Genomic DNA, 17,732 nt, shown 5'->3' with positions numbered 1-17,732 from the left:
CACACAGCCCGGCCCTGCCCGCTCCCCACACACATCCAGCCGTGCCCAACCCGCTCCCCCCGCCCCGCCCCGCCGTGCCCCGCTCACCCCTGGCGGCCGCTCTGTACCGCCCCCACCGCCCAATCCTCGCGAGACCTCCCGCGCTCCGCCGGCTCCTTTGAATTCTCGCGATACCCGCGCGGCCCCCCCACACCGCCCGGCAGGCCGGGCCGGGCCGGGCCGTGCTGGGCCGGGGCTGTCCCGGGGCCGTCCCGGGGTCGGAGCGGGGCCGCAGCAGGGCCGGGAGCGGCGGGGCCCTACCCCGAGGCGCCCCCCGGGCTCCCTCGGAGCCCCCTCCCGGCGGTGCTGGGTCCCCAGAGCGGCGGTGCCGGCCCGCCCCCGGTGCCTCCGCCCACAAGGCTCCTTTGGGCTCTGCGCGGCCCAGAGTTAAAATGTGTGATGATGGTGCCCCAGGTAAGCGTCTTCCGTGTGTGTTACTTTACGGTATCCTTGAATTTTGCTTTTACAGTCGTTTATTGAAGTGTAAAAAACCCCCAGAAACCCTGGCGCTCTGCATTAAGTGGTCAGCTTTCAGTAGTTAGAAGCGTTCATGATAATTTCGCCTTTTTTTTTTTTTGGAGGAGTAGTGGTTGAAAGGAGCTAGTGTGTGACAGGAGGCCATTATCACAATGATTTAGCACACTTAAAGCAGACAATGGCACATTTTTTGGAACTGTAATAAAAGGAGTAAGTGTAGGCAAGCATCTGAAATACCAGCTTTCTTCATGGTGGCAGGTGTACCCATGCCAGGAGGCCATACCAGGTAATTTTCTTTGTTTTTAAAGACAGTGCTCCACATAAATTATGGTTCTAGTTCAAAACCCACGAACTTAGTGAGTCAGGCTAGTTAAAGTAGCAATTTGGCCTGCTAGGCTTTTGTAGCAATGGTGTTCTTAATACCACTTTTTGTGTGTGTGCGTGCGTTTTTCTCATTTTATTCTTTGTTTCTCACTAGATTTGGAGCTTTGGTAACACAAGTGCTATTGCCCAGTTTGGTTTATTCCACTTTACACCTGGAACTCCAGTTGTGATGAGTCCTGTGCAACTCCTTAACCTCACATAAATGCTTAGTTGAAAACAATGATGCTGTCGTCTTGAATCGTGGATTTAACTTGAAAGTCTCTAAACTAATGTTGCGTGTCACTGCAGATATTACTGTAAAAGGAAGTAATTACAGAAATGCTCTCCCGTTTTAGGCTTTGGTTTGCATATTTATCAGTGTGCTGTACACAGCCTGTCTCAGTTTTTCAGTTTTAGTTCCTGCTTTTATGAAATTGTTGAAAGACTTAGATGCTACTGGGAGAAGTTAATGTACGCACCTTTTTGTGTTGATTTGACCATGTGTGAGACACTGGTACAGACAGTGAGAGCTTTAAGGACTAGTTCTGTGGGATTTGTTGAACCTGTACTTCACCCTTTGCCTCGAGAAGATCCGTTTGAGCTTCAAGTCTTGGAGAAGTTCTGAGGGAATGGCCGAAGGTATGGAGCAGCTTCTGTGCAGGTCCCAAGGTGCAGGGCTGAACTCCTCAAGTGAGGGTGATGGGGGGCATTATTAAAGAGGTCTGCAAAGTGGTGAGGTCGTGGTTTATGTCCTTGTTAGTGTAAGAACTAGTGGGCCTTCAGTTTGAGTCTTGGGACCGAAGTTCATATCAGGCAAAAACGTGACAGGTGTCAAGAGCAGACCTGCAATATTTGTGGTCAGAAGACTCTGAATGCAAGAAATCTGCGTATGTTGAAAGGGAAATGGAGCTACTGAGAAGAGAGCAGTCAGCTGGGGTTTGCTGGTCATACAGGTCATACATGGCCTGTGGAATCTCTGTAGCTAAAAGAATACTTGAGGGTCAAAGAGTTTTAGAAGAGGGATGTTCTTATGTTTGTACTGTTTTTATTGTTACCTCATGTCAGGTTATGGCCAATGCTGGTTGCAGAATAGTGGGCTACATGGATGTTTTTGTTTTAGGGTATATAACTCAATCCATTTTAAAAAATGAACTGTAGTTATCACCAATTTAACTGATACATTGTGGAGAATAGTCCTGTGAGCGCTTCCAGGACCTGCTGAGGAGAATCTCCATGGAGTTTTCACACAGAGACATTAAAATGGGTGAAGTGGAGTTTCTTGCCTTCAGGACTTCCTCTTTTCCTTGCCTCTGAAAAGTGTCTGTGTTGATGTGCCCAGAAACGTGTACTACCACTGGCCATGAGCTTGAAGTGTGAATACTTGCTCTTGTGCAAGATTCCCTCTGGCTTGCTCTTTCCTGGAAAAACCTTAGGCGCCTCTCATTGTCATTGATAATGACTTCCTTAGCAAATAAGCAAAACTTATTACACCAAATAGATAAGAAGCAATTAAAGTCCTGAAATTAATCATGTATCCCTTTGTTTTGGGATGGCTGAGCAGGGGAAAGGTGGAAATTTTTTCTACAAACTCAGAAGGACACCCCTCTCTCAGTTCGGATTCGGAAAACTCCATGCATCCATTATTTATGAAGTCTTTCTCTTTTTGCTGTGAAGAGTGAAGGCCTTGTGTTTTCTGATAGTTTTTTTTCTTCTGGTTTTTGTTGTCAGTATGATGTAGGTTCTTTTGATGCTGATGTGCACTGCTGTGTTTGCCTGTGTGAAGCCACTGTGTAACAACTTAATGCATCAGAATCTGGCTTTTACTTTTTTTTTTCCATATACACCTTCTGGTATTTATAAAATAGCAGTGTTAGAGCAAACTATAATTTTATGTTTAGTTGTAAACAGTAATTGGTTTCTTTATTTTAGTGCTTCCTTCAGTAAAGTGTTTTATCTTAAGATGTATGCATTTTGTCAAATAAATTTTCATCCTATGTTTTAATAGTGTGAAGAAATTAAACACTTTGTATGTCAGGCCAGTTTATCACTGTGTGTTTGGTTTTTTTATAGATTGTTGGCGTATTGGGGAGAAATGCCTTGCCCCTTGTCTTGAAGATGGAAAACTTCAGGAAGGAGTAATAACCTCACTTGAAAAGGACAAGAATGGAAAATCATTTGCTGTTGTATTATTCTTGGAGTCTGAAGAAAGGAAAATATTAGTAACTGAACTTTGCAGAGTCAAAGACAGTAGAGGACCCTGGAAAAGCTTAATATTTGATGATGGTGATCTGGAAAAGCCGTATTTTCCTGACCAAAATCTTCCATCTCCTGCAGTTCCTTTTAAATTATCGGACAATGGCGATTTTATCCCTTATACAATTAACAGATACCTGCGTGATTATCAAAGGGAAGGAGCCCAGTTCCTGTACAGACACTATGCTAATAGAAGGGGGTGTATTCTTGGAGATGATATGGGCCTTGGAAAAACAATACAGGTATTCTTTTTGGTTGTTACAGTGGGAGAACAGCATGTTTTCTGAGAACTGTGAGCCCGTATTTGTGAAGCTTAACCTGCCCTTGTTATTGTGGAGTTGGATGAGCCAGGACATGACCATCCAGGACAGCACTCAGAGCCAGGAGCCATTGCTGATTTAAGATTCACTCCTGACAGCCATAAAACTGGGATGTGGCCCCTTTTGGTTTACTGTGTTGAATTTACTTTGAGGATTGCTACCTGTCTATCCTGAAGGGAATTTGCACTGCAGTGCACTGAAAGAACTTGGGGCCCTTACCTGACTCTAGCTTTTAAAATGTCTCTTCTCTCTTTTTCCTGAAAACAAATAGTTTCCCTGTTCTGAGAATGGGAAGTAGCAGGCACATTTACTCCCATCTCTGGGCCATCCTACTTCTATCACTCTTTTGGAAGTGCAGCTGGGTTGATGAGAGGACACAGTATAGCTGGATTTTTTTTGTTATGCTTTGATTCTGTGTGGCCCACATTGTTTATTTATTTTGCTATAATTAGGGTGTTTCTATGTGTGGAAATTCACTGTAATCTGTCTAGTTTAAAGTTAGCAGCTTGAGTCTGGTGGTATCTAGTCTTTGTCCCCCTCTCCTTTTTCTCTGTCCAGTGCAAGCTCATTCCTTCACTGACAAGTATTGGCTGTGGTATCTGTTGCCCTTCCATTTAGGAGAATGTTGACAGAAGCCTTTCAGGGCAAAGTATTGTTCTGTAGCAAACTTGACAGGAAGAGTGAGTAAGCTGACAAAACTCTGCATAGAGCATTTAGGGGTACATCATGGACTTGTGTGTGTAGCTGATGATGGTCTGCTAACAGATGCTTGTTAAAAATAAACTGCATCCATTTGAAGCATGGCCATAGCAGTTTAAGGCTGTGGAAGGCTGTTTCTACTCAGAACTGCAAATAATCTGATTTCATGTGGTAAGAAGTATATATAGAAGATAATAGTAAACTGTGGTTTTGCTTGCATCGCTTTCGTTTTTTGAATCTCAGAGCTGATAGTGTGTTCCTATGTGGAATTCACATCTGATGGTTATTTCTTTTTAATCTGTGTCAAATTTGCAGAAGAAAGGTAGAGGTTTCAAAAAACATCTTTTGTGAGGAATAACAAGGAGGGATTCTGTAAGTACAGAGGTCAGAAAAGAAAGGCCAGTGACACAGACAGTGAGATTAGTGAAGCCTCAGCAAGTCTGGAGATGACACAAAGCTGAGCACTGCAGTTGACACAACAGAAGGATGGGATGCCATCCAGAGGGACCTGGATAAACTTGAGAAGTGGGCCCATGAGAACCTCATGAGGTTCAACAAGTCCAAGGTGCTGCACCTTGGTCGGGGCAATCCCAGATGTGAGCACAGACTGGGGGAAGAGCTTATTGAGAGCAGTGCTGTAGAGAAGGACTTGGGGCTTCTTGTGGGTGAAGAGCTGGGCATGAGCCAACAGTGTGTCCTTTTAGCCCTGGACTGCAGGTCAAGGGGGGTGACTCTGTCCCTCTCCCCTTTGAGACCCCACCTGGAGTGTCCAGCTCAGGGGTCATCAGCACCAGAAAGATGGAGGGCCACAAAGGTGATCCAAGGGATGTCCTGCAAAGACAGGCTGAGAGAGTTGGGGCAGTTCAGCCTGGAGAAGAGAAGGCTCTGGGGAGACCTTCCAGTACCCTTTATGTTCAAGACCAGGTTAGATGAAGGCCTGATCTAATGAATCCCTTGCCAATTGCAGGGATTGGAATTAGATGATCTTTGAGGTCCCTTCCAACCCTTAACCATTTTATGATTCTGTGATATTGTGATTTTTTATAAAACACAGTGTTTATGTTCTAGTTCAGTATGAAAAAGGCAGTTCAGTGGATTTGAAGTAAAGGGAAGAATTCACTTGTTTAGGAAAGGTTAGTACATATTAAAAAATAAATACTAGTTAAACTTCATCGAGTAACTGATTGAGTCTTATAGAAAACTTATGCTTGTCAGTTACCTGAACCTTATTGTTTCTGAATTATGATTTATGAGACAGAGACTTTTCTGGAAACCTTTTGAATTTTAATGTTCTTTGTAGTTCTGAACTGATTTTGGCTTAAATTGGCTTGACTGTAGGGCTCTTTCAATTCAAGCTGAAGTTGAGGTGGAGACAAGTAGAGTAATGTTGTTTCTTAGTGTGAATACAGTAAATTAGTTTCTTGTTAAGGCCTCTAGGTTGTTTCTTGTTTTGTCTGGAAGAGCTGAAGATTTCTCAGAGTGAGTTGCCATGTTATGGCCTTTGCTATTGTTAGAAATTTGTGATACAAATGCTTCCAAAAATGAAGGATCTGGAAGAGACGTGGAGTTTTATTGTTCACTTGAATTTAATTCTCATTCTCAAAAGGAGTTAAAAAAATAATTAAAAGTCATTAATAGAACAACATATGCAAAGTTGCAGTTCCTCTTAACCTCAACTTATGTGAAATACTACGTATAAAAATGTTTGGGTTACTTTTATTCAACGTACCTCTCTCCCACCCTGCTGCCACGTTAATGATGGATTTCCTCTCTCTTCTGTCCATCTAACTTTTCTCAGGCAGGTATTTTTGCTGCACTTCTGACCTCCTGAATGGCTCTTTCTCCCCGTCATTAGAGGGAAACAGCTCTTTTTTTTGGCAATCAAGAGTTGATAGCTTTACCTCTGCCCTGCTATGAGCAGCTGTGCAGCAGCTGCAGAAGGCAGCGTCTGGAGCTGGCTGCTCTGACTCAACTCTGTTGAGTTTTCAAAAGAAGGGCACCTCTCTGATGATGCATCTGGTCCGTGCTGCTGCTTAGTCCCACAGATACCATTTATCCCAAGTGGATTTTACAGATTTACATGTTCTGGCCAGATCTCTTTCTGCCTTATTCCTGTTTTGGTTTGCCATGGGAGCAGTTTGGAATAGCCTGTGCTGTTTGTCCTTGCGGTGATGGATTATATTAAGTGTCTTCTCACAATCACCTTGACCAGTCTGAGGCAGGTGGGAGAATATGGCACAGCAGAAAGAAATGGTTTTGATGTTAACAACAGCAATTTGAAGGAATGGAACATACAGAAGAAGACATATTAGTAAAAAACAAACCTCTAGGTTAAGCATCTTCTTCCTATTGGAAAAATAGTGTTGAGAGTATAGTCAGCAAGTGTATTTTCTTCTGAATTCTCAACTGAGATTCAAGTGCCCTCAAAAGGAGGAGAGTTGCAAGGTGTGCTTCATCTCTGTTTTTTCCTGGCTTATTTGTACTCTGTCAGGGCTTTTCCACTTAGAGGATGAAAGAGTGAGATAGAGCCATTAATTGCTGTTATCATGAATTCAGGGAATTCATGGGAATCCAAGGGAAGGGGGTCCCATTTTAAAAAGTGAGCCTGTTTTGTGGTTTGGGTTTTTTTGTCTTTTTGTTTGTTTGGTTGGTTGGTTGGTTGGTTTTTTTAGGGTTTTTGTTTGTTGGTTTTAAATCAATCTCCCCCCTCCCTGAAACCATCTTCCTAAGTCACATCCAGGATTTTGTCCTAAATGTTTATTTTCAGTGGAACTCATTCAATTTCTTGTTGTACATAATCACTGAGAATTGTTTTCTTTCTCAAGGTCATCTCATTTTTGGCTGCAGTGTTGCACAAAAAGGGAACACGTGAGGATATTGAAAATAATATGCCAGAATTTTTACTGAGGACGATGAAAAAGGGCTCAAATTGTAACCCGAAGAAGGTACAACTTTTAGTGATATAATCTTAAGGATTTTGGTAAAATGCAATACTTGGATTTTTTTTGTTTGTTTGCTTGCTGTAAGAGTTTATGTACATTAATTTTTGAAATTCAGGTACTGAAGTAGATTAGTGGTTCATGCCTTTCCTTGTAGGGTTGGGGACGCCTTCAGTTTTCCAGACTATCTAGCTGGTATTGTCTAATCTGTTATTACTGTTGATCTGCACTAAAACAAAACATTTTGAAATATCTGGATTAGACTTGTGGCTAGAGTACTTTGAAAAAGCCTGTGTTAGTGAGTAGAAAATCAGTGTTGTGTGATTGTATTTTTAAAGTAAAAAAAAAGCATGTATAGCCATAATAACAGGATATTTAGTTAAGACAAATGCATATAGTTGGAAAATCTATTGATAATAGACTTGTGACCTCCCATATTTTCTTGATTGGCTGTCATAATGTCAGAAGTAAGTCTTACTGATAATCTAAGTAATCCAATACAGCAACAGCAAATAAAAGAAACTTGTAAAAGTTCTGTGTGAATAAGATATTCTGAAGATCATTTTCACTTTACCCATCATGGAAACCATGTGATATCTTTTTTCTGTTGTTATTTTGTTGGAATAATTAGGGAATTTGACTGGCATAATGAGTCATATGACTAAGCTCTGGATAATGGATACATGTTCCTCAGGAAATACAGGCAGAGAGGAAGAGGTAAAGGGATGGCACTTCATGTGCAGAGAAACAGGAATGCTGCTGTCTGGGAGTAAGAGAAGAATGTCATTTTGAGAACATTTAATGTTGAAAGAGGTCACAGGATGGACCCCACTCATCCTTGTGGGGTTTTGAAGACCTGAGTTGGGAAAGCCCTGGTTTGAATTCGGTGTTGCCCCTGCTTTGACTGTAAAGGTGGACTAAAACCTTTACTTCCTACCTCATTGGTTTTATTATTCTATGATATGAAGTGAATTGTATGAGCTGTCTTAAGTTTTTAAACCCTTCTCAGGTCTTTTTGTTTTGAAGTCATATGATGACTAGACTTGTGGATTGGAGGAAGCTGCTTACCCTCTTCATCTTTTTGTTTTCTCATCTGTAAAACAGTTTATGGTATACAGATGGTATAACAAAGCAAAGTGATAGTGTTTCACATCTTATTGAAGTTGTTAAAGTATAATTTGACTAAGAAGTCCTGTTTGGTATTTAATTTTAGTATTACAGTATTTTTTTCTGTACTATTTATGTACTCAGAGTAAACTGATTACTTTTAAATTTGTACTAACTGTTCCAATATTTTCCATGCTATGTTTTGAAGTGACAGAATTAAACAGTTGAAACCGTTCAAAGCAGTAAAATAAATCTTGAGATTTTGACTTTCCTTGTTGAGAAACTGCTGTGTTGTGGTTTCTCGAGTAATACTGTGATACATATTTGTTTTCAGACTTTCCTCATAGTGGCCCCTCTTTCAGTGCTGTACAACTGGAAGGATGAGTTAGACACGTGGGGATACTTTAAGGTCTCTGTCTTACATGGCAGTAAAAAAGATGATGACATGAGTCGCATCAAGCAAGGGAAATATGAGGTTGCTCTCACAACATACGAGATACTTCGCCTGTATTTGGATGAATTTAACAGGTAATAGTTTTAATGTGTTTTTCTACACATAGAATTTTAACTAATTGTGCCTTGTTCTTTGCAAGTACTTTTTCTGTGTGATGTATTTACATTACACTGTTAAATCCAGTAACTCACTGTGCTGAAGAGAAGAATCCCCTTTAACTCTGTTTGGTGACTTTAGCCTGTAGTATCTTTGTAGTGGGGTACTTGGTGGCAGTAAATGTTTAAATACTTTCCATGAAGCTAGTCTTTGCTTTTAGCACATTTTTGACATGTTCTCTAAAAGATGCAGGAGTTGCCTGCCTGAAAACTGGTGACAACTGGATTGGCCTCAAAAACTGCTCTTAAATAATTAGCTATCACTGATAAGAATACATATGCTCAGTTATGCCTGTAAACCAGCATAATTAGAGATTAAGTGGAAGGAGCTAGCCTATGGATGTCTGTTAGGCTCCTTTCAGAAACTCCAATTTTTAGCATATTTTAGGAACTCTGATATGAATGAATGTATTTAGTGGGTATCAAAAATTTCACAAGAGCCTTGAGATTAGCTAAATGCAGCCTACTCAGGATAGACGCTTTCTACTAAACATATCTGTTTCAGTTTTTTATAGCCTTGAAGGATCATCAAACTGAATATTGTGTTCTGAAATATTCACTCATATATGTAAAGTGAACTCATAATAAATACCCTCATAGGGACTTGATGGCTTAAATTAGTATAATTGTGTACAGATCATTCTACCCTTAAGTTTTGTGCTTGAACTGGCTGCAAAATATCTGTTGGTGACTACCTCTAGTTATGTTCCTTCTAGTCACAGTCACAAAATATTGAAATTCCTCTGCCATATTGGTATCATGTTGATATTCTTGAGTGAGTTGCTTTCTTGTAGAAAACCACGCAGATTGAAATGTTTTCAGCCAACTGCTAGTTACACTGGATAGTTTTTGTTGGGAGGATGAAGCATGTTTCAGCAGTTTATGTTCAGAGACTTACTTATTTTTTGTAAATCATAATTATGAGCAGAGCTAATATTGGTGAGATGTGCTGCCTTCATTGCTCCAGAGATTGAAATCTGCTTTCTTCACAGAAAGCATTTGATAAAATTAACAGTACTTCATTTATTTGGCTGTGTAGTTCAGCTGTTATATTCTGCCATATTCAACTATGGCAATCAATTTTACTAAACAAACAGAATATAAAGAGACTGAGTAATATAGTAATGAGTAATGTGAAACAGGGAAATAAAAAAGTAAATAGTGTATTATAATGATCGCAGCCCCTTGTGTGTCTGCCTTCACTTTTGTTATGTATGTGGGATGACAGGGTAAGAAATGTCAGTTAATGAAATGTTTTTTTTGATCTGCAGTGTAGAATGGTCTGCTGTGATAGTGGATGAAGCACACAGAATCAAGAATCCAAAGGCTCAAATAACTCAAACCATGAAGTCATTAAAATGCAAAGTTCGCATAGGTCTTACTGGAACCATTCTCCAGAACAACATGAAAGAACTTTGGTGTGTCATGGACTGGTAAATAATTTATTTTTTTTTATGGTTGAACACCTCTATATGCTAACTGTGCAGTGGGAATGGGATTGAACTGGATGATATGGACCCATCTGTGTCATAAAAACAACCAAAACAAACCACAACATCCGTCTCAAACCCCCGGATGTTTTGTGAGAGTGTAACTGTGTTTGTTTTAATGCAGCTGTGAAGGTGAGCCCTCAGTATGAATTTTCCAGTTATTTAGTACATTTGGAGCTCCTCACAACTGGCTTTTTTGGGACATGTGGGAAGCAGTTAAAAAGATTCTTCCCCCACCCACCATATTTACCTTTTTTTTTTTTCTTATGGATGCTTTTTATGTCTTCTGTCCTTTGCCCAGTAGAGAGGAAATCATTACAGAGCCTTGACCAACATTGTGCCTTTGCTCTGTCCAATATGTGCAGGTCATTCTGACCTGCTTGGAGGATGAATACAAAACTGTTTTGCTGTTTTTGAAAGTGCACAGATGCACTTATTTGCAAAGCAATGGTCTTATCCAGAAAAACTTCTAATGGAGAAAGAGAAGTGCAACTAACTGTAAATAAAAACCTAAACAGAGAAGACTTACTGGCAGTGCTTTATAGAGGAGGAACAAAGCAGACATACTTTAAATATAAGGATATAAAGAGCAGAAATAGCAGAAAAAATACTTTAAACTTAAGTATTGCATCTGGTCCACTGAAGCTATGTTTCTGTTGTTAATAGATTGTTCCAATATGTAGTGCTGCCAAGGATTACTAAATTCTTTTTACCGTTGGGTTTCTCAAGATTTTATTTAGTAGATTTGTAATATCTGCATAATCTGATTTAATAAAAACGGTAAAATTTGAAAACATGACTGTTTTTCTTCCAGTTTAGGCTCTTGATGGTAGCAGCCTTGTAGTTCTATATATTTGTGACTTCTGTTGGTCTGCTAAGCTTTTGTTTTTCTGGAAATTTCAAACCTTTTCCTAAGGGGTATTCTCGGCGTGTGAGAGTCACAGAAAGCAAATGAGAAGTGGCATATCTGAAAGTAGTATATATTTCTATTTGTACATACAATTTTTAGTGTTTTCTCTAGTGATTGTTAATTTGAGATCTCTTGCTGTTAGCCAGAAAAAAAAATGATGGTATGCTTTCAGTCAGTAAATCAATCCCATGAATCCGAAAAATCAGTCCCAGAAACTGCTCAGAGACATTTTTTTATCTTTAAGCAGCAAGGTATTTGTTTATTCAACGTTGGGAACAAACCAGCTTGCGCTGGACAAACTTGCTCTACTTGCAAGTGCAAAACTAAGCCATTTTGTACACTTTAGATCCATGGTTACATCATTTATTATACATATTAATAAGCAGGCTGGTCTCTGGGCAGAGTCTTTCCAGATATGCCCAGTCTTCTACTCTGGGGGCCTTCTCCTCAAGCCTTCATCCCTCTGCTGGTCACCATGGACGTCTTCCTCAATCTGACCTCTTCAATGAGGTGACCTGAATTCTTCAAGCTTGCAAAATCCTGGCTCTGGGCCTCCTAGATCTTATTCAAAGGTCTAGTTTACCTAATTTATCACTGTGTGTGTACTACTCCTGTTCTTTCTGTACTAAGGCCTTTGGTGTAGTGAGCAGAACAGAACATGATATTAACCAGTGCTCCTAAAATGTTCTTCCAGCAACACAGGTATTGGGGTTTGTTAGCAGGCCCAAATTTCTCACTTAACTCTTTTGGGCCTGGCCTCCTGTTTCAGTCCCCTCTTTTGTTTCTTAATAGGGCTGTACCAGGACTTCTAGGTAGCAGAGCAGATTTCAAGAAGACGTTTTCTGACCCGGTGGAGCACGGCCAGAGGCACACTGCAACCAAGAGAGAGCTGGCGACAGGCCGGAAGGCCATGGTGAACCTGGCAAGGAAAATGTCTGGCTGGTTCCTGAGGCGCACCAAGGCACTCATCAGTGACCAGCTGCCAAAAAAGGAAGACAGAGTAAGAGTGCCTTCACACTTCAGATACAGTGCTGATGAATGTATCTCTTATTTTCTGTTTTTGTGTTGTGTTTTCTCTCTTTCATCGTGTCTGTAATAGTTCATGGTTTCCTTTTGTCTTATGAACTTAAGAAGAACCCGTAGCCTTGGAAAAGGTGCACTTGCCATAGTGTGCTTTGTTCACGTAATTATATGATTGCATGTTGAAAAGGAGTTAGTTAAGCCTGAAAATGCTCAGCTAGTCTTCTGACTAGTGATTTATACATTTGTTCTGTCTGGTTTTGTACTTATCTGTGCAAACCCAAAGCAATGTACGTAAATCTCTGAAATTCTGTGTTGAACTTCGGAATTTGCAGGTTGACACTTTGTGTGTGGAATTGTGAGCTTTTAGCTCAATCCCTAAATAAAAGAAAAACCTCAGACATAAAGCTGATTCTATGATAAATATGTAATCCTGTTCATCTGGTGCAATTGTAAATATTGTATGAAGTGATAGTACTTTACTAATATAGCTAAGAGTTCTGATAAATCTTTCCTTCTAAGTAGACAAATATATAAATTTGCAGGTGGTTTTGTTTTCAAAATTTGGTATTTAGCCTTCATCCATAGTTTATAATAATGTCATCTGAGCTGTCTTCTGAAGGAAAGATTAACACAAACATCAGTCAGTCGCTTTTCTGAATCTAGCAGGTTTTATTCTTTTCATTATCTTGTTAATGTGAGTATATGTTCAAGTTACTGCTGCATTATTACAGCTCAGCATGGTGCTGCTGCTGTGTGGGTAGCATAGGTTAAGGAATGATCTTGGGATTTCTGTCTCCTGCTGCTTAAGACTAAAGATGTCATGGAGATGCCACCCATGGTCTCTAAGAAGAGGGATCAGAGTTTTGGCCATAGCACTGTGTAGATCCTTCCCTTGTCAGTGCTTATTCTGTTTGTCCTGCTTGTGGTGGTGCCCCACAATAGCTAGTGCCTAAAAAAGGGAAAGAAAGGGCAAATTGTGCACCTTGCAAAGCAGAGAGGAATCTGTAATTAAAATTATGCATGTATTTCTCTCACTTTTCCTTCCTCTTCCTTTTACCTTCACAAAAGCCATACCGAAAGGTTTTGAGCAACTTAACAGCAGGTTCTTGTAACTTGACATTGATACTCTTTGTAGAATTTTGGGAGGGAATAAGATGAGCATACATACATTTTGGCTACAATTCCATGCTCTTTTGGTGTCGAGATCCACATATTTTTCTTTCGTTGGTATGATAATTTCCTGTAACTATTAGAGCAAATTTCTATTTTCAGTCATCTGTGATTTCTGTTCTTTAAGGCAATGCTTTTTTTGCTTTTCATTGCACATAACAGTGTTTCTTGGGTTTTCTCTTTGGCAGATGGTGTATTGTTCCCTGACTGACTTCCAGAAGGCCGTGTACCAGGCTGTGCTGGAGACAGATGATGTGACCTTGGTGTTACGAGCAGGAGAGCCCTGTAGCTGCAACAGCGGCAGGAAAAGGAAGAACTGTTGTTACAAGGTAAGAATTTGCACTGTTTAAATTTTAGAGCAGAGTCTTCTGGAATTCTTGAGAGATTCTGCTGATGAAGAGCTGATTGAAATGTCTGCCTGGTTGTAGGCCATCTGTTTGGGGAATCCCAGCTGGGAAGCATGGGTGGCATCACAAACCTGGTGGAGTTAGGCACTTTGGGATACTGCAAAGCTTCTTTGTGCCTTGAGCAGGTGGCTGTTATTTATGCAGTACATTCTGGATCTGTTGTATTAATAAGTGCCCCTGTGATACAGTTGGTATTGGCAAGGGTTCTTCCTTAGGATGTTCAGTATGTGTCAGATATGCTGCTCCCCTGTGCAGAACTGCAGATGGAGGCATCCTGAACACAGCAGATTGTCTGGGCTTTGTTTTCTAACTTCTGCTGGATTGTGTCTTTCTGTGCCATTAAACATGCACTTGGTTTTGCTTCATTGAAGTGAGAACTGTAACGGCAACCAGAGAGCACAATCTCAACTTTGTCCACCAGTAACAGCTTTGAAGATTTCTTCAATCTTCTCTGGACTTCTTCAATGCTCCATTAGTCTGGCTGTGTGTTTGCTTTGCCCACATCACTCAGTAGGCTCAGATTAAGCACCTCTTTTAAACATTTAGAAACACATGTCTCATACTTGCATCTCCCTGTTTTCTTTCTGACGTGTTTTGATTCTTGGGTAGTGCTTTGGGTTTTTTTTCCAGAGGATGTAGCTTATTCAGACTTCCACATCTTTCTTTATGCACAATCCCCCTATCAGTCTGTTTAATATTCCGTGGATACCAACCTTCTTTTGCAGGCTTTTGTTTCTTGTATGTTTTGTGGAAAAATCAAAATGCTCTTGAACTTGACTCACAAAGGGCAGCAGGCAGGCCTGCAGATAGTTAAGTGATGTTATGGACTGTCTTATTCCAAAGTTAACCATGAAATTTAGTAACTTGAGAAGGGAAAGGAGAACAAATATTGATCGAAATCAGCCAGTCGTAGCCAGAAAAATAGCTGATGCAGTAGCTGCTGCTGTATTGTAGATGAATGTTTGAAGCTTGAATTAGGTTCAAAAACTTACATTTTTCCTGTAGAGAGAAGTGAAGTTAGGAGTTGTAGGGTAAGAAGTCATTCAAACAGCGCTGGTTTGATTCACATTTAAGTCAGGTGTAAAGTTATGGTCTTTTGGTATACTGAGCAGTTCTTGGCTATCTTAGTGTGACATCGACAGAAATTACGCTCTGAAATGTTTAGCAAACTATGAACATGGCTGTAGGGTTTTTTCTGTTTGAGAAGGTGTGTCTATTAATAGAATCACAAAGCTGAAGGAAAGAACACCCCAAACTTGCTTCTTTTTTATTAAAAATACAATACACATCTCTTTGGGGTCAATTATGGTTCTACTTAGAACTGTTAATCCCTTAAACCTGGTACGAATAGCATTTATTTTAGATTATTACTTATTTTCAGGAGCATTTGTTTGCATAAACTTTTTTTTTTTGTAGGTAAATGCACATGGTGAAACAATTAAGTCTCTGCGCTTCAGTTACCTGACGATCCTGCAGAAGGTTGCCAATCATGCTGCACTGCTGCAGACAGACAACACCAGCAAGCAACAGGTTGGTTCCAGAAGTATCTTGTGGAAAATGGAATGAAAACTCTTGAATGAAAATTTTTACTGACCTTTTGAATCCTTGACTAACTGCAGTTAAGATATTTTGCAAAATTCCTTTTCCATTCAGCACTTCAGAATGCAGACTTTATGAAGACATCATACAAAACAGTGTGTTCATTTAGTTGATGCATATCTGAAAATAAGGGTTATAGAGACATCAGAGAGATTAGGAGGGAGAGTAATTTTTAGTGATTTGTAATAGTGCCATTTCTGTTACCTTTATGATGGGTGCTGATAAGAGGAATGACTTTGTGCAAAGAAATAAATAATAGGCAATTAGGGTGCACTTTTTTTCTCCAGTACTTTATATTAAGAGCTGATTTTGTTTAAATAATGAGAAACATGCTTTAGAAGGAACTGCTCCATGAGAGATCACTATGAGTTTATCTTGTTACTGTGGCAAGTCACCTACAAGACCCATGAACAGCAGAGTTTTTAGAAAGGCTTGGATGTGATCCCTGAGATCCAGGAATGAACACTGGGATTTAGGAATGTTACCACTTCCTCTCAGAAGCCACCGAGGAAGAGAAATCAGAGTATCCCAACTGATTTTGCAAATTTGTGCCACTGAAGCAGTTTTGCTTTTTAGGAAATGTTACTCTGACAGTCCAAGGGCTTATATACAGTATATACCCAAGTGTTTTCAGTGGGCTTTTTTTCTGTATTCCATATGTAGTTTTTTGTTGTAATAACATTTGGGGTTTAAATAACCTCTGACATAACACAATATGAGTATTTTTGATTTAGTCTATCACGCCATTCATAACTATTAACTGCCAAAATCCATTGAAGAAACTGATACTTTGTAGTAATTTCTTACTTTTAGTATTAAAGTCCATTGCATGTTTTAGGTGAGATATGTGATCTTTTCTTTCTCTCTGGAGAAGTGGACTTAAAAGTGTGAGGTCATGTTCAAGTTCAGACCTAAATTCTAGCAGTGGAGCTTTATGTGGCTCTTGAACAGTTTAAATGCACTTCCCATGCAGTTTTTTGTTGTATCAGTGGAACAAAATCAGTAATTCCCATATTGGGAATTGTTGTGCCAGTGGGTCAAGAGAAGTGCTGGTACAAAACTGTTGGGTAATGCAAAGCTGAAGGCAACAGAATTTTTTGAGACTGACAGTTCTGGCCGGTCCTATTGCAGTTTTTGGCCAGGAGAAGAAACTTTGAGCATCTTTTACTCTAGTAGCTACAATCCATGGTTTCAGATTAGCAATCTCTTTTGTTTTTAAATGAAGCAAAGCAAAGCACACAGGGGGTGTTTTATCCAGCAGTTTTGTAGTGAACTGAATAAAAAACACACATAACTTAAAAACACACATAACTCTTCTTGAGATACTTTGGAGATCACATTTCAACCTGTTTAACTCCTTGTATGGCTTACTGGTATCCTAATGTGGCTCTAATTTTTAAGATCTATTCAGTCTTTCTGCTTTTCTTCCAGGAAGCACATATCAAACGAGTTTGCAGCCAGGTATTTTCCAGTTTTCCAGATTTTGTGCAGTTAAGCAAAGATGCAGCCTTTGAAACCATTTCGGATCCAAAATACAGTGGAAAAATGAAGGTAAACCCATTCCTTAGAAGAAAAATAAATATTATTAATGGTATAGATCTGTGCTATAATGTATGGATGTAAGAAAATGTACACCTAATAGCTGTGGGGTTTTTAATCATTCTGTTTATGGTCATACCACAGCAGGTATCTCCTGTCATGGATCAGGATACATCTGGGCAAAGACTGGATAAGAGCAATTTGTGATGCTAAGATATTTGGAGATGTTACCTTCATGTTTAATGGTGGGCATGGAAATTACCCTTGCAGTCAACAGAACTGTTGTTTCATGGAAACCACGGATTCCAGTGGCAGTTGGGGATACTTGGGAAAGAAAAGAGAGCGAAACAAAATCATTATGGACTTAATAATTGACACATACCTTCAATATTGTGTGTACTTCCAGTCCCTCCTCTCAAAAAGCATGTGTTAGACCTTGAAAAGGTTCAGAGAAGGGCCACAAAGGTGATTAGTAACTGTGGGTCAGAAGCAGCCAAGAAGGCTGAGACTCTCCAGCCTGAAAATAATGTCTTAAGGATGAATGTGAGCGGGACTGTGGTGGTTTGAGACCCCCAAAAATCCAATTTCCAAGTCCAAGCCCCCGTCCCACAACTCACCCCAGTGTGAGAGGGGTTTTCCAGACACAACACAAGATTCAATATGGGGGGAAGGGAATTATATTACAATTATTACACAAATAAATATTATAATACATTATATACACAATCCTAACTATCTCTCCTATGGTAAAGCAATATTTACATTGGATCAAATCTCTTTTCCCTCCA

At 39.9% G+C, this 17,732-nt stretch overlaps 1 protein-coding gene across 2 annotated transcripts in view; it reads left to right on the top strand.

Moving 5' to 3' along the window:
* The first annotated feature begins 279 nt into the window (after positions 1-279).
* The window catches only part of LOC113981267 (DNA excision repair protein ERCC-6-like 2), a 30,591-nt gene continuing 13,138 nt past the window's right edge, over positions 280-17,732 (top strand). For both annotated transcript variants that reach the window (XM_027708573.1, XM_027708575.1), the window contains exons 1-9: positions 280-453; positions 2,950-3,374; positions 6,977-7,096; positions 8,532-8,725; positions 10,078-10,239; positions 11,999-12,206; positions 13,588-13,728; positions 15,223-15,336; positions 16,837-16,956. In XM_027708573.1, coding sequence (XP_027564374.1) covers positions 432-453; positions 2,950-3,374; positions 6,977-7,096; positions 8,532-8,725; positions 10,078-10,239; positions 11,999-12,206; positions 13,588-13,728; positions 15,223-15,336; positions 16,837-16,956 — 1,506 coding nt within the window. In that variant the 5' untranslated portion in view covers positions 280-431. The remainder of the gene's footprint in view (positions 454-2,949; positions 3,375-6,976; positions 7,097-8,531; positions 8,726-10,077; positions 10,240-11,998; positions 12,207-13,587; positions 13,729-15,222; positions 15,337-16,836; positions 16,957-17,732) is intronic.

This window comes from Neopelma chrysocephalum, unplaced genomic scaffold (assembly GCF_003984885.1).
Source record: "Neopelma chrysocephalum unplaced genomic scaffold, ASM398488v2 Primary Assembly neopelma1_96362, whole genome shotgun sequence".
NCBI classification, from domain to species: Eukaryota; Metazoa; Chordata; class Aves; order Passeriformes; family Pipridae; genus Neopelma; species Neopelma chrysocephalum.
This window is presented reverse-complemented; position numbering and strand designations above follow the sequence as displayed.